Source organism: Homalodisca vitripennis, chromosome X (assembly GCF_021130785.1).
Source record: "Homalodisca vitripennis isolate AUS2020 chromosome X, UT_GWSS_2.1, whole genome shotgun sequence".
Taxonomy (NCBI): Eukaryota; Metazoa; Arthropoda; class Insecta; order Hemiptera; family Cicadellidae; genus Homalodisca; species Homalodisca vitripennis.
Genome location: NC_060215.1, coordinates 66,108,148 through 66,123,875, shown reverse-complemented (window position 1 = coordinate 66,123,875; position 15,728 = coordinate 66,108,148). Strand labels below are relative to the sequence as shown.

At 35.0% G+C, this 15,728-nt stretch overlaps 1 protein-coding gene across 1 annotated transcript in view; it reads left to right on the top strand.

The window, feature by feature from the left end:
- LOC124369103 (RNA exonuclease 1 homolog) overlaps nucleotides 1-10,968 on the top strand; it is a 146,543-nt gene extending 135,575 nt beyond the window's left edge. The window contains exon 17 of the mRNA XM_046826845.1: nucleotides 10,805-10,968. Within this exon, the coding sequence (XP_046682801.1) occupies nucleotides 10,805-10,858 (54 nt within the window). The 3' untranslated portion in view covers nucleotides 10,859-10,968. The remainder of the gene's footprint in view (nucleotides 1-10,804) is intronic.
- Nucleotides 10,969-15,728: the final 4,760 nt, after the last annotated feature.

Here is a 15,728-nt window from a genome sequence, read left to right as displayed (position 1 = left end):
CGACTGCGAACTTCTCGCCTCATGCTTCCTATCTGCTGCTGCTCCTAATAATGAATAGAATAGAATAGAATAGAATAGAATAGAATCTTTATTCACCACAAGATATTCCATAGAATACATAGGCAAGTCATGTAACTATGAGATTAATATTTCTACACACAAGCCATTGTTTACATAAATATAACCTAAGCCAATGGACTAATTTTAAGACTACAGTAGGCCCTATAATATAAATAACAGCAATATAGTATTACAATACTAGTAAATATTTTTAATCAAAATAGCATTTTATAAATTACAACAGGCCTAACTTAAACATTATAATAAACAACACATTGGACATTACAATAAATAGGATATTATTTTACTTAAACATATATTTGTTTAGCACAAAGTGACAAAAGAAGATTCCTTGAAAGCGTCAGGTCAGGCCTAAAATCCAATTCGGACCAACTCTCAGAAAGAAATTCTTCCACTTTATAAAACGGATTTTTTAATAAAAAATTTATGATACAGATTTTAAATTTATCATTTTCTAAATTCTTGACTGGGTCGGGTAACTTATTCATTAATCGGCTTGATATAACTATGGGATTTCTTTCACTTTTTAATAGCCTATTTTGTGGTAAATTAATTAAATTTGCAGATCTAGTATTGTGGGAATGAATGGAGCTTCTTGTATGTACCTTGTCTAAATTAGCTCTCAAGTACATGAGACACTGAAATATGTATAGGGAATGTAAAGTCAATATTCTTAATTCAATAAATAATTGTTTACAATGGGCTAATCTATGGGAACCAGTAATTACTCTTATAGCTTTTTTTTGTGCAACAAATATATCTTCTGACTTGGGAGCACCACCCCCATACTATTAAACCATAAGACATATGGGCATGAAATAAACCAAAATAGGCCTGCCTTAGGCCTTCCCTTTCCAACTCACCACTTAACCTTTTTAAAGCGTAAATGCTTTTACTAAGCCTACTTTTGAGGACAGATATGTGTTGGTGCCAATTAAGGGTTGGGTCTAAAGTTAATCCCAAGAAACATTGGACTATCTAAGTTCATATTTTTTTCTTTAAGAGAAAAAAGTACAGTTTTGGTTTTTTTCCTTGTTTAACACTAGTTCGTTAGCAGCCAACCAATTCTCAATGAGGGTTTGATTATATTTAGCATTTTCTAATGCCAGACTTTCACTATCATGCCTATTTAAGACAGTAGTGTCATCTGCATAGAGAATAATCTCCGCAGGAATATTACTACTGAGGTCGTTAACCATAATAATAAATAATAAAGGACCCAAAACAGATCCCTGCGGAACACCGCACGTGACAGGCAAGAGACATGAGGATTCATTACTGTCTTGTACATATTGTACTCTGTTCTCAAGGTAGGATTGAAAGATTTGAAGAGCCACACCCTTTAACCCTAAAATACTCAAGCTTAGAAACTATAAGATCGTGTGAAACACAATCAAAGGCCTTGCTGAGGTCACAGAACGTGACCGCAGCAAGGTCCTTACCCTCAAAACAATCATGTATACCCTCAACTAGCTTTATAAGGGCATGTGTGGTAGATAACCCATTTCTATAGCCAAACTGATTGTTACAATATTAGCCTATTTAATTCAAAATAAAACATTAATTGTTTGCCTATGATTAACTCTAAGACCTTAGAAAAGACAGGAACTACCGTTATAGGCCTATAATTATTCAAGTAATCTTTTTTACCTTTCTTAAATATAGGAATGACCTTGCTTATTTTTAAACAATCTGGAAAATTCCTTGGGCCAAACATAAATTGATTAGCCTTGTCAAAGGATTCAAAATACAATCTATTATTTTTTTCAGTAAAACGTTACTCAAGCCATAATGGTCCTTACTATACTTACTAGACAAATGACTAACTGCATCCAAAGACAATTTTTTCAGTTACATAGCTAAAACTTAACCCTACCATATGCTCAGGTACCTTGCAATTATTTACATACTGCATTGCTTTAAGCCCATTAGCTGCTACACTGTTTAAATTTCGGCTTTACATTACTGGCAATGTTTAATAAAAAACCTGTTATATTCATCTGATGAAAAAATATTTGGGTCTTTTGTTTTAGTTTCACCTTTCCTACTTTTATTTACAATCTGCCAAAGGGTTTTGCTCTGATTTCCTGACTCCTTTACTAGTTTAGAATTATATTGTTTTTTTGTGTGTTTAATTTGCTTGCGATAATCTTTTTTTTTCAGATTTTGTACAATACATTATACATTTCAAACTCATGCCCTTTTGAAGATTTTAAATGTTCATAAAGTAAGTGAAGCCTATCTTTTTTAGCACACAGCTCATCAGTGTACCACTCTACATTAGCCTTAGAACCAATATTTACTGTATTTTTCCTTTTAATCTTAACCTGTTATTAAAGCTTAAATTAAAGTAATACCGAACTGTGAGCATAAAAGCATTGAACATTTCATTTTACACTAGTTTTAGCAAATAAAATATCACTCCATTTTTCTTTGGCAAGGTAAAATCTGAATACATTGATGTTAGAGTCACTTAGAATAGAACAGTCTTTAAGCTAGGACCCATATATGACAGTTCTTTTTTAGCAAGATAAGAGCTATTTTCCTTATAAGTATTGCTAACAATTTAATAGCTGTCCCAAATGGTCACTCACATGACAGTTAATAACTGTAGCAGCACAATTTTGTAAGGTCAAAGAAGTAAAAAAATTATCTAAGCAGTTTTTTTACCTCGAGTAGGTTCGTGAATGGTCAGTTGTAGGCCATAAGTAAGACACAGGTTCACAAACTGGTCTGCGTCTTTATCACTAGTTAAAAATTTTAGATTAAAATCTCCACAAATTATAGATTTTTTGTCAAGTCTATTAATATATGATAGTACTTTTTCCATTGTATTGAGAAAAAGAAATAAAATCTCCATCATACTCCTGTAAACTGTAACCAGCACTAGGTCCAGGTCAACAACTTCAACACAGCACAGATCACAGTCCAATTCAACTGACAAACTATTAATTTGCTTGATTTACCTTTACTTGTTGAGAAGAGTATCTTGAGTAAATAGCAGTCCCTCCATGACCAATAGTTGTTCTACAAAAATTAGACACTAGTAGCCTATCATTAATAAGTAAGTACTCGTTTAACTCGTCTTCCGACATCCAGTGTTCTGTTATGCACAGAAAATCTATGTCATACTCAGATAAAATCTGTTCAAGCAGCTGAACTTTATTTGATAAAGACTGTACATTCTGATGTAAGAAATTAATTGAAGTTATTTTAGAGGGCCTCCTTACAGAATGTCTGGAGTTTTTCCGAATGAGTAGTTTCACTAGGGTTGGGACAAATGCTACTGTAACACCGTCACAGCCCGAGACTCCGACTCCAAGTAATGTGGAATCCTCATTACAAGACGGTCCTCACCCTAATACGCCTAAATCAACTTGTTTGACTGAGATGCAAGCGGAGAACTCCTCTCTGAGGACTCAGGTAGCTGAACTCCGCAAGCAGTTGCATGACGTATCGACCATACGATTGAGTCGGACAGGCGCCTGCTACAGTTTACTGATGAACTGTTCGTTGTGAATCCCTCGCGGAATGAGACACCCTCAACTTCACCTTCTGTAGCTGAAACTGTACAGATTGAACCCGGCGAGCAGCGGTCTACCGAGTGCAAAAACAGGCAGTGCACTGAGGTTCGCCACCTTGTAAATAGCCTCAAAACCACCATCGAAGTGTTAGAAGCGGAGATCGAACTACTGAAATCGGGAAATAGCAGTTATACATGTACGGAGGTGAAAGAGGAAAATTCCACTCAATAGACTGTTTGTAGGAATAAAAAGAATCAAACAATACAAATACAAAATAAATACGACATATTGAGTAAAACCCCGGAAGTAATTGAAACCATCACTCCTAAAATAACTACTTAAAAAAATCTAACATGAAAAAGCATGAACAAAATAAAAATAAGCACAAACGACAAAAAAAGCAACCCAAGCAGAATACACGCAACACCTAGACATCTGTTACGCCAGTGGTCTTTTCAACAGTGACTGTCGAGGGGGATAGCCACGGTTGCTTTTGGCTGGACTGGTCCAGTCCCTCGTCACCGCGAAGACGAGTGTGCACGGGGTGTGCAAGCCTGGGGCCGGACAGTTGGGTGTGGTTGAGGGCGGTCAACCCCCTCTTCCAGGAAGCTGCTGTGTCCTAATTGCCGGAGCAAATGACATCGGAGCCGGCGAATCATCTACAATCTTTGAGCACCTGGAGCAGCAGATCATTGTGTGCACCTCCACTGCGAAGGTCGTGGTGTCGACAGTGCCATATCGCCACGACCACTCCACCGACCACCCGTCAACAAGCAGACTACCCTGGTCAACCACTACATCAGAGAGTTGTGTGCCAGATGTGTAGGATCAGTAGTACTGGACTTCAACACCATCGGGAGGCGGCACTTCACTCGCCATGGCCAGCATCTGAGAATGGGAGGGAAGCAGGTACTGGCCCGACTTGTGGTGGATGGGTTGAAGAGGGCAAGCTTGGTCTCTATAGGCCGGACACAGCCGCCACCGTCTCTGCCTCTGCCGTCATCTGCTGCCCCGGCTGGGTCTCCGAGCATCGCCACCGCGGAGCCGCAGTCTCCGCCGACGCTGTCGCCGGGGTCGACTACCGCCACTCCGGTCCCCTGTGTGGTACCCAGTCCGACTACACCTTGCACACTACCCCAACGACAGCTACGCAGAGGCAGTAAGATCTTCACCTCCAAATAAACGTCATACGTCTGATGAAAGGAATCAATCAAAAGCTGTTTTTTTAGGGACCCCACTTGGAAACGGCGGACAAAATTTACACACAAAACTCAATTAAAACAAACAAACACTCAAAAACAAGCTGAATTCAGACTGCTTCATCAAAATTCTCAATTTGCAACCAACAAACTGGACCAAATTCAACGTATGTGCGAGGATCTTAAAACTGATCTGCTTGTAGTAACCGAAAGTGGTTTTAACATGGAGAACATTGCACTGTGCAAAATCCCAAATCACAAATTGGCTTCCGCGTTTTGTCGAAACCACTCCAAAGGAGGAGGAGTTGCTATTTTTCTTAAACAAAATTTGTTATCTACACCTTTTCCGATCCAACAATCAACCGTAAAAGATTTTGAAGCAGTCGGGATCAAACTTCAAACGACACAATCAGAATCACAGATTCTGATTCGTGATCAGAATTTACAGGTCTCCCAGTGGTAATGAAGACATCTTTTTTCTAAATTCGAAAAATTATTGACATGCCTGACTAACCAACGTCAAGAATTTGTCGTGATGGGGGATCTCAACATTGACGCCTTGGACGACACCCACAATTCGATTACTCGATTTACTTAGGTCATTTGATCTGGAGTTGCTAGTCAAAACTCCGACGAGAGTGAAGGCTACAACACATTAGGCTATCGACAACATCATAACCAACCACCCAAGTGTCGCAGTGTCTGTAGTGAATACAGCTATTTCAGACCACTATGGCCAAGAAGCTGTCATTAGTGGGGTACAATTCAAAAGGGAGCCCAAAATTAAGCAAATAGTAAGAGACATAAGGCCAGAAAACATTGCTCACCTCATTTCCCTTTCTAACGAAAGATGGGATTTTCTAAATTCACATCAACCTGTAGAGGAGCAATTTAAATTGTTTAACGACACTCTAAATTTCCACATTAACATCTGCTGCCCTACAAAAACGATCAATGTTTGCGCACAAATTAAAAAAACAACTGGGTCACAACGGGTATTTTAGTTTCTAGAGAGAAACTAAAATTCTTCTCCGAAATTTATAAAAACACTTCAAGCGAACAATTCAAAATCTTTTCAAAAACTATAGAAAAATATAGAGGAAAGTGATCCAAGCCGCAAAAGTATATGATGTCTCAAAATCCATTCTCTCTTCCAAAAACGTTTCAAAAACAATTTGGAGCAATAAAACAAAAGCTCACAAAGAAATTAAAATTAAAATTGGGGATAGGCTTGTGGAGGATGAAAAAGAGATTGCCAATCAGTTCAATGGATTTTTCACATCCGTTGCTGGTGGGCAGGGTCCTCGGCCATCTGAACCCCAAGTACGCCCCTCACGAAAACAGAGCCCCACATCGTCAATGGCGTTGGCTCCTGTCATTGAGGATGAGCTTCACTGAATTATTCAGCAGCTCCCAGCCAAAAAATTAAATGACCTCAATCTAATGTCCCGTGGCTCAATAAAAAAATGCAGCAAGCATTTAGTGAGACCTTTAACTCAATTGGTAAACTATTCATTCCAAACAGGAGTGTTCCCCTCTCTCCTGAAAATTGCTAAAGTTGTTCCAATTTTCAAGAAGGACAACCCAACTTCAATCACTATCTACCGGCCTATCTCAATTTTGCCAGTGCTGTGCAAAATTTTTAAAAAGCTTTTTCTTATAAGAATGTTTCGGTTTTTGGACAAATGCAATCAGCTCTCAAGTGAACAATTTGGATTCAGGAAGGGCAAATCAACAACAGACGCAGTCATGAGTCTTGTCGATATGATTGTAGAGGGGATTGAATGTCGTAACCACTCAATGAGTGTGTTCCTAGACCTATCCAAAGCATTCGACTGCGTTGACCACAGTACATTGCTTGACAGACTTGAGTCTCACGGTATTCGAGGCATGCCTCTTAAATGGCTTAGCTCGTTTTTAACTCACAGATCCCAAGTTGCAGCAAGTCGTCCAAACAAATAGAACTGAGTTACGGAGTCCTTCAGGGAACCATCCTCAGTCCTGTGCTTTTCCTGGTTTACGTCAATTATCTAAAATCATCGCTTCTGCATGAAAAATTAGTGCAGTTTGCCGATGATACAACTCTCTTTTTCAATGCAACATTAAGTGAAGTGTTGGAACAACAGGTTTTTGTTGACATCAACAACTGTGTCCAATACTTTCACAGCCTCAATCTTATAACAAACTCTTCAAAAACCAACGTTTTGAATTTTGCCTTGCGCACTGCAGGCAACCAGTGTGGGCCTGCCATTTTGTTAGATGACTCTACACTGGAAGAAGTCAGCTCTTCAAAATTCCTAGGAATGCACCATGATCGAGGGCTGACTTGGAATGAGCATATTGATTATGTTTGCGCTAAAGTCTGCTCTGGAATTTTTGTTCTGAGATCTTTAGCCAAATACTGCCCGAGTCAAGTGCTGATTATGGCGTATTATGGACTGATTTACCCCCATCTGTCTTATGGTGTGGTCCTTTCGGGAGCTTGCTCAATCACACAGTTTCAAAGAGTATTCAGACTTCAAAACAAAGCAATTCGAATAATCGCCAAAATCAAATTTAGAGAGTCGTGCAGGGAAGCTTTCAAGAAATTGCAGCTGTTGACTCTGCCGTGCCTCTACATTTTGGAAACAACTTTGATTTATATGAGTAAATTTGCCTTAACCAGAGGCCGAGACATACACATGTATGAGACACGTGGGAGAGCTAACTACCCAACTGGAAGACACAGAACGGTGGTTTATGAACGCCTGCCCTCGCAGGCGGGTGTTCATTTCCTCAACAGACTGCCCAATTCAATTAAAGATGCCCCAACGCCTAAGGCGTTAAAGACTTGCCTTAAACGCCTCTTGGTGTCACAAGCATTCTATAATGCAGGTGAGTTTTTGGCATTCGACTGGGAGACCGCCCAATAAGAAGACTGACTCCGCTGTACTACGTGGGTAGCATTGGCGATGATGAAAGAGGCGTAACTGTAAAATTGTATGTGTGAGTGTGTATTGTTGTATGAATGTTAGAAGTTTTAAAAACCCATGACGTTTGCCATACAATGTAAATATTGTTGTCGCAATAAAAAAGATTTGATTTGGTTTACACTGGCACAAAAAATAGTACAAGTTTTGTACCCAACTAAACATCGCTAGTCAAAACGGGCGCAAGAGCTCACGCGAGCGCTGCTGCAACCAGTGTCGGACAGTTGGTTACAAGAACTGGAAAACATTGTCAGCTATAAACATTGCCTAGACATCACTGTCATGTGTGAATAGACTTTGTCTTGACTCCCGGAACAACCAGCGATACAACTGTATCGCGACAGTTCGCGTGAGTAAGATTGCTTATCTTGTTTACATTATGCTACAGTAGTTGTGCAAATTCTCTTACAACTTTACTTGCCAAACATTAAGTTGCATTTATACAAATGCAACTTAATGTTGTTGCCAGTTTACAGACAGCAGATGACCAGCCGATTGAATCATCCACGCTCATCAGTTTTCGTCGTCAGAGTGGCATTGGTTGGACGATGGCTGGAAATCCTGTCAGTTCTCTGGTCAACTATTTACCGGAACGACTCCTACTCACTCTTGACGATCGTGTCGGACGATTCTAACTGTTCAAACCAAATACTACAACTTGCATGAGGATCTTTGTCTTGTTGTTTCGTAGTCCTTGAGTGTAATCTAACTGACTAACTGACTGAGTCTGCACTGTCTATTCGTGGACAAAAAAGATCGGCAGTACTCAAATTACCGATTGGTGAAACATTTTGTAGTTCTTTGTGTATCAAACTATTTAGAAATATATAGTAACAGAATAACGTAATTTATAAATAATATTTTTATTGAAGTTAGTTTTTTCTGTCTATATTTTTCAACGCTAGCGTGTCTGCTGGTTCTATGCGCGGACTTTAGCTCCTCGATAGTAAACAGACGATCGCTAATTTATATTTTATCCGTACATTGTACTTTGCATAGTTGTAAATAAAGATATTCCCTATAAATATACATACATACATTTTTACGTGAATGTAATATATTCTGGAAGCTCATTTTACAAACTACCATTTCTATGACTTAAAAAGGAAAAATGGCTTGGAATTTTAAATATATTCATTTCCCTGCATCTCTGCAAATTTTTTTGAAGTAACATGGTATTCTTAGACTTCTCCCTCTCCCACAAAAGATTAATTAAATTAAGTAGAGTTCAGATGAACCGACCTTGTGTACCAGCAAAATTGTTGTCTCTTACCGAAAGTTCATCCACCAATAGACCTCTTACCCGTAATGCTGAGCTGCAGTCTGCCCCCACGGTAACTCTGTGTTGGTATTTATTTGTTATCTTTGTGTTTCCGAATTGGATACATGTATTTTCTAAACATCACAGAAAGGAAAGTTATTAGGTATACACAATGCCATGTCGACACATCGAAAGACACAGAGATAAAATTAAGGAGCTTAAAATAGGTGATAGTGACAAATTGTCACCGAATTTCTCGCATATTGCTAGCGACAAAATGCTAGAGCACCGCAGCTTTGTGGCATTTCTAGCAAATACTGCTAGTGATGATAAAACGTCATCGCTGCTCTTGGCGTAAGGGTTAAATACAATACTACAGTTGTCTATTTGGTTTGAAAATAGACTATATAATCAGAAATTTTCAACCGGGAAAACCGGGAATTTGAAAAGAGGTTTTGAGTGGCCATCCTGATTTACCAAAAATGTAGTACTACAAGAATAATGACCACCATACCAACCAAGTCAGGTTGATATTTTTTGGTAACAGTTTAAAGTTACAAACATGAGCTTTTTGAAGATATCTTTATTTTACTTCTTTAATTGGTTATAATAATAAAATATTGACAATTGACACTGGTTATAAGAAGTAATTGATATGTACTTTCTTGTAGGGGATTGGAAATATCCCCTTTATGATAAAGTAAGCCTTTATATACCCTTTTATTTTATATGTCTTGTTCTGTATTACAATGTTGTTTTATTACACAACTTATAGATTTGTTTATTTGTCCTGATTGTACTTTATTCAAGGGAATGGTCAAAACCCATACCAATGTTACATACACTGTTATGTCACACTACACTAATGCTGGTCTATTTGATTCATTCTATTAGTTTATTTAATTGTGCTATATTCAGAAAAAAATTGGATGTTGCAAATTTAATACTGTACTTAATCATTATATGTATGTACTAAAAAGGTGAAAATCATTTCCCCAATCACATTATCAGAATATTAAAACTCTTTTGTGCTGATATCAGATGACTTTATAGAATAAGATGGGAACAATATAAAAAATATATAGAATTTTTAAATAGAAACACTTTAGGAGTTTTAATATTTTTAAGCTTGTTAACTAGCAAGTACAAAATAAGTCAAAAGATTTGTGAAGTCATGAAATTATAGAAAATTATTTATTGGAATTCTGAAATAAAAATAAGTACATATTTTTCATATAATGTTTTTGTTACAATTGTTCTCAATAATACAATAAGTTCTAACAATTATGGTATTTTTATGATAGAAAGCAATCATAAGGCCTACAATTTACATTAATATGAATAATAATATAGTAACATTAGTGATTTAGTGGTCAAGTATCATGCACAGGTAAATTATAAAACACTTCATGTCTAGTGCCACAACCTCTACATTTACATTACATGTTATTTCTACCTGGACCTTGAAAGGTCTATCGCCAAATCACTCAGCTTTAAGAAATCCTATCTTTTATGGTTTGCAAATATTCCTGTCAGATTCTAATGTAATTGTGGTAAAATATTGTATTGCCACAACCAAATCTTATACATAGTAATAAATCATTATCATATTTTATAATGGTTTTTTACAAATATCTTGATGTTAAGTTACAAAATCTCTAATAAACTGTTATAATTCATTATATTTACACAATTCAATGAAGTAGACAATACAATTTTATCTCTTATTTCAAAATTGAAAATTTAAATCCATTCTTTGTTTTGTTTCAGAAACCTCCAACTCCCAAGATGAGGTATAGGAATACTCGTGATATGTACAATTGAATATTAGTTCTATTGAATGAACTTCTATTATGTTATTTTAGTTGTACATTACAATTACATTGTATTAGTTAAAATTTGTATTAATTAAGATAAATAAAAACCTATTGACATATTAATTGTAGTTGAATTTTTATCAACCTAAACTATTCTCAACCCTATTTTGAAGTGCAAATCATCATTAATTTACATTTTGTGCACTTACACTATTTCAAATTATAAACTCTGTACCTTTTTGTCTATTAACCCTTTGTGGGTGGCCGAAAATCAGCAAAATATGTCAAGATTTTAGAATCGGGACAAACAAATTTTTTTCTAACATATTTTGATCTAAAACTTGGTGTGCAATAGTAATTTTGTATGGTTTTATGGAAAAAGGCATGCTGATATATCCAACTGCAGTGTTACCAAAGCACAAAGCAAAATTTCCCTAAAAATAATTATTACATTCGTGTTTCAAGAGTTTTTATTATATTTTTGTAAATTACCTCTGATCAATAGGGTTTAAATAGTTTTATATAAAACAAATTTGGTTTATGGGTTGGTTATGGGTTTTCTCTGAAACGGATATATCCGCATCCGTCTTTAATATTGTTAATAAACAAAATGTGTATTTCATTATTGAATGGAAAAAATTAACACTTAGAAGTAGTTGTATTGCTAAATTTAAAATTAATAACTTATTAGTAGTTAACTGTTTTTTTAGCGGGTTTATACAAAACTCAAAAGTATGAAAAGTTTTTAAGTTCATTTTAATACTCTCATTGAATATTTAATGCTAAAAAAATATTTATTTGTTGCTGGAGATTTCCATATAGATATTTTTTTTTAATCCTCAGAGTCTAAAGATCTAAAAAAAAAACGTATTAAAAAACCGTTGTTTGAAATATTTAATTGATTTTCATATTGGAATCACTTCAACTTCAAAAACATGTCGCTACCTCAGAGCAACAGTGGGACATGTACCAAACACCCTACTTTCGGGAATCACGCGATCAAAGTTTTTCATGTTAGATGATAGCAGTTTACTTCTTAAACATTTGCCTAATTGAAACTAAAAAAAAATACCAAAGTGTTATCTGATACATCTTTAAACAGTTTTGCAACAGTTACTTGTAATTAGTACCTCAATTATGGACATAAAAAATATAAAATAAGACCTGGCACAGATTGTCCCACTGTAGCACTAATAAATCATACTTTTCCAAATCCATGTCTCAAGTATAATATTTACACTATTATTTAGAATAATTATAATAAAATAATGATAAAATAAAACAATTTATTTTAATAATTTTTTTTATTTACATTTTTAGAACTTTTGTACATACAACTTTAAAAAAGTATTAAATTTATCAAGAAAAACATTGTTTTAATCATCTTCAATCACTGCTGTCCTGGGCTATTAAAATGACCTCTTTGAGCTTTTTAAATTACAAAAAAAATTGGTAATGTGCTTTAGGAATTTGCTGAACACAATGATAATAGATCCTTTTTCTTTACTATCTGTAATAGGAGGTGCTTCGGTATAAGCTTTCTTCAAAACTAACTCCTTTGCACTCTTTCTAGATTTGTTTCTTGTGTCAATTTCTTTGAAATGTTCGTCTTTATAAGACGTCTTGTAAAACAAATAATATCCATTTTATTTTCTAACTTCAACTATCTTTACATCGTTCCATGTACATTTCTCATCATCCTTGTTTACAGAAAATGTTTGGCAATGTCTTCAGAAAGCTTCTTCCAATCGTATAAGTCTTAGAGTTCCAATTCTTTTACATTATACGGTTCCCCTGACTTTTTGGAGGTCATAATAAGCATGGATATTTCACTAGGAATAAAATTTGTACCACTTTTCAAAATTCTTTGTTTTTCTCTTTCAATCCAGGAATGAATACTGTCTGCTTCATTTTCCGTATGACCGACTATTGGGTATATATGTGTAGTACTTTCAATATGCATGGTTTGAATGCAAAATAGGTACATGGCAAATACATACTTGTTCTTTATTTTGTTATCACTGCAAAATATTAAATTCTTGTTGTCCCTTACAGTATTCTTTAATGAATTCATAAACGCAGCTTGCAATTTCTACACCAACTCAGTTTTGCAATACCTTCGTGCCATAAATAACAATAAACCTGTTCTTTGTGAAGTATCCTTATTAGAAATGTAAAATTATACTATTGTAAAATTATAACCATTCAATGTAGACTTGTAATAAAATAGTGATGCTTTACCCTGTGGCAACTGGAAGACTGCCTCTAAATCGTACACTGCTAACATCAGGTTTTTGTCACTAGCACATTTTTTCCTTATCCTTCCCTTTCTCCATTCTCGAAAGTGAAACTTCTTCTCTGTGCTTTTTCAGATGATCTTCCCTTTTCTATTTTTTTCTTCATCGTTCAAGAGTTTGTACTCCTCGCATTTCACACATAAATCCTTCTTAGGCTTAAAAAAACTTATATTAAACTTGGTATTGAAAATTGATTCATACAAATGTTTTTTTACGTAGTTCAAACCTTTAGTCTTGTTTTCTTCTTCATAAACCCTATACATCATTGATAAGTTTAACCCACCTTCCAAGTATTCCTTATTAGTTCTTGCCCTATAGTAATGGGATTCAATCCGTGGGAAATTATTTATGTCTTCCATTACTGAATTTTCTAATGCATATTCAGTTTTCTTCTGTTTCTCATGCTTTCCTCTTGAGTCTCCCCCAGTAAAAACACCACTCTTTTTCATGACAGTAGATATAAAATTGTTAAAAATATCAAATTTAGATTTAAACATTAATTTACAAACTCACTCTCTTCTACCATCTATCTCAAGATGAAATGATGCGTTGCGTTTACGAGCAGTAAGTGGTCGCTCATTATTGTTACTGGAAAAAGAAATGAGTTTTGGTATATAATCTCTTTTTCCTGTAATGTCACACAGATTGTAAAATTGATCAAAGATTGCCTTTCTACATGCATTTACCTTTCACAAGTCTGACTTTTGTTTCTTCAATATCAGCCAACCTTTTGGAATTATTAATTATTAATGTTCTGGAGAAGAAAACATTGCACAAATTGTGCTAAGAAAACACTTTTATCATAAAAAATAAACTAAACAATATGATCTTAACCTTATCTCAACACAAAAAACAGCTGGTGTAATATTGGGACAACTTCAGTGCACTGAAGACAGAAACAAAGGAATAAAAGAGCAACACTGGGACAACTCAGATATCCCACTGTTTCACTATAATATAATGGAAAAAAACAACTAAGTGTTACATCAGGATATCTTTTATATTGCTTTAATTGTTAGATATCTTGGGAAACCCACTGTAGCACTGAAATCTACATCTCCAATAGAATCAAAACCTATCATAACCTCAAAACACTAAAAAATCTCAGATGTCCCACTGTTGCACTGAGGTAGCGATGTATAGACAATATTTTTACTACCTTTAATTCAGAACGCTTTAACGCTTTTGATATTGTGACTGCACTTTCAGATCTTGCTGGGCAAGTAATGGAGTTATTAAAATATAATAGTACATCAAATACTAATCATCTGAAGTTTAAGGGAAGAACATTTTCTTCTGATAATATGTTATTATTAAAATCTTTGTTTGAAAAAGAAAACTGGATGTCAGCTCAACAATTGAGAAGAAATATAATGTTTTCTTTCAGAATTCAGAATGTCTAAAAAATTAGTTTAATGCAAAAAATAAAGTGTATAAATCTAAACATATAACTACTAAGAGCAAGTATTATAAATAATAAGATATTATAAACAACTCTGAAAACATCATGACAAATTATGATTAAAAAACTAAACATAACTCTTGCAACTCTACAAAAAACTATGTCTTGGAATTAGGTGATGGGATTGTCTCAGATTCTGATTTAGTTACTAATTCCTTTAATGAATATTATGTTAACGAAATAGAAAAAATGTTGCAAAATATGCCCCGCCCTCAGAATACAGATGTTGTTAATACTCACTCACAGATTCCTAATTTTAAGTGTCCCCCGATTAATGAACAAGAGTTAAATAAAACTTTTGATTCATTGTAAACCAGTGGTTACAATGACGTACCAACCACAGTTGAATCATTTTTTCTAAAGGGCATGTCGTTGTTTTGACAATATTCACTTAAATGTTTTCTGAGTTTATGCAACCAAGTACAATCATTTTCTTCAAAAGGGCGTTTTGAACATTATTCCTAATGGTACAAAGTTTGGAGTTTGTTAGTTGATTTATTTTAAAAGGGCGAAAGTCATCATGAGTATTTTTTTTAACAGGCGTAAGTCAACCTCTGTGGGAACAGCTGCTTGGTTACAGGATAACACCCTTTAAAAAATTACAACATCATAATTGTTAATTATTGTTTATGTTGATGTCAATTATTCATAATTATCTCCCAGAATAATTGTTACTTGTTTGTCATAAACCCTAACATCACTAATGTTAAAACTCGCAAATTTTAAATGTTTGTTAAGTTCAGTTTGTCATAGAAAATTAGTGAAAACATTGTTATTGGGAGACCTAGGTCAAAATTCACATCTTTATAAAGTTAATGTTGTGAAAGAGGTTTCCGAATTAAATGTCAGTCCTATGTGAGCCATAGCGGCAAAGAAGTTGTTGAGAAACCTGAATTCTACTGCAGGTAAGATAGTTGTGTTAAAGCATACACTACAATAAATGGTATTGTTTACCATACATTTTTACTATCAAAAACAACATCCAAAGTTCTTGCCCACCTTCTGAACAGGCTTACCAAGATCGAGTACCACTAAAAACTGCCAAAGTAGAGGACCTTAAAAAATTGAAAGACTATATTCCAGAGAAACAAAGAATTTTTCAATAAAATCTACGCCTG